This window comes from Tupaia chinensis, unplaced genomic scaffold (genome assembly GCF_000334495.1).
Source record: "Tupaia chinensis unplaced genomic scaffold, TupChi_1.0 Scaffold145304_1, whole genome shotgun sequence".
NCBI classification, from domain to species: domain Eukaryota; kingdom Metazoa; phylum Chordata; class Mammalia; order Scandentia; family Tupaiidae; genus Tupaia; species Tupaia belangeri.
Genome location: NW_006205165.1, coordinates 20503 through 21568, shown reverse-complemented (window position 1 = coordinate 21568; position 1066 = coordinate 20503). Strand labels below are relative to the sequence as shown.

The 1066-nt window shown below is 51.9% G+C and overlaps 1 protein-coding gene across 1 annotated transcript in view; it reads left to right on the top strand.

Moving 5' to 3' along the window:
* The window catches only part of LOC102491603 (uncharacterized protein CXorf49 homolog), a 22654-nt gene that overhangs the window by 1787 nt on the left and 19801 nt on the right, over window positions 1–1066 (top strand). Inside the window, exons 2-3 of the mRNA XM_027768063.1 lie at window positions 147–303; window positions 834–910. Of these exons, the coding sequence (XP_027623864.1) occupies window positions 147–303; window positions 834–910 (234 nt within the window). The remainder of the gene's footprint in view (window positions 1–146; window positions 304–833; window positions 911–1066) is intronic.

The window sequence follows — 1066 nt, the reverse complement described above, 5'->3', positions numbered from 1 at the left end:
ATGACATTAACCTCTGAATTCCCTTCCTTATGCCCTACCTTGCCTCAGAGTCTACAAACTCACGCATCCCTGTGAGAGTGGGCACATATGCACACACACACACACACACACACACACACACCATCTCTGAGAAATTTTCCTTTTAGTTTCCACCACACAGGCCAAGGCCACATTGCCAATTAGTGCATCATGGACAATTCACCAGTGAGGACCCCAACACCAGAGGGTCCTATTTTCTAGAAAATTCACAGTCCTTGGCTCTGAGCCAGGGTGACATCATGCCCAGAGGCCCAGCACCCTCAGGTGAGTCTCGTGAATTTGGTAGCAGTGGAGGGAAGAGAAGTGGGAGAGGCAATCCTTTGGCTATGTCATTTCATGGGCTCAGCTTTGCCGTCTTCCCTGCCGATACAGGCAGCTCTCCCAAGTGAAACAGGGTGTCAACAGCACTGACCTCAGTCAACCTCATCCTCTGAGTGGGGTTTGGACAGTCAGGGTGAGCTGTAGCTGTGTCCTAAACTCCAACTCCAGAAGTAGACTTTTAGCAGGACAGACCCTGCCCTGTTATGCCTGGTCAGCCACATGGCTGCTCCAGGATGGCTGTTGCTACAATCATACCAGCATCCATCGCAGAGCTACAATATTGGTGTGCCACAGTCTCAGATGGGCTGACACTGGAGTCCTGGGAAGGCAGGCCCAACAAGAGGGGTGGAGGTGCCAGGCACAGAAAGGGCAACCCAGTACCAGCAGAGGTGATGCAGCCTCACTTTTGACCTAGTTGGGCCCTTTCTCTCTGAGCCTGAGGCTCAGAAGCTGGATTTTGAGTTTTCTTACAGGCAACCAGGAGACATCTGTGTCCCTCCCAGGACTGGAAATGCAGCAGCAGCCACCTGAAGTCCAGGATTGCCCGGAGGTAATGCTCCATCTGTTTCTAGAAGTGCAGGTCCAAACTTGGTGGTGGGATTCAGATTATATTGAAATATATTTCCCTTGTTTCCCACACACAGAGAGTGGGCACCCCCTGCCAATAGAGGGTTCCATGCCATTCTAGCCACAGGACTTGGGGTGT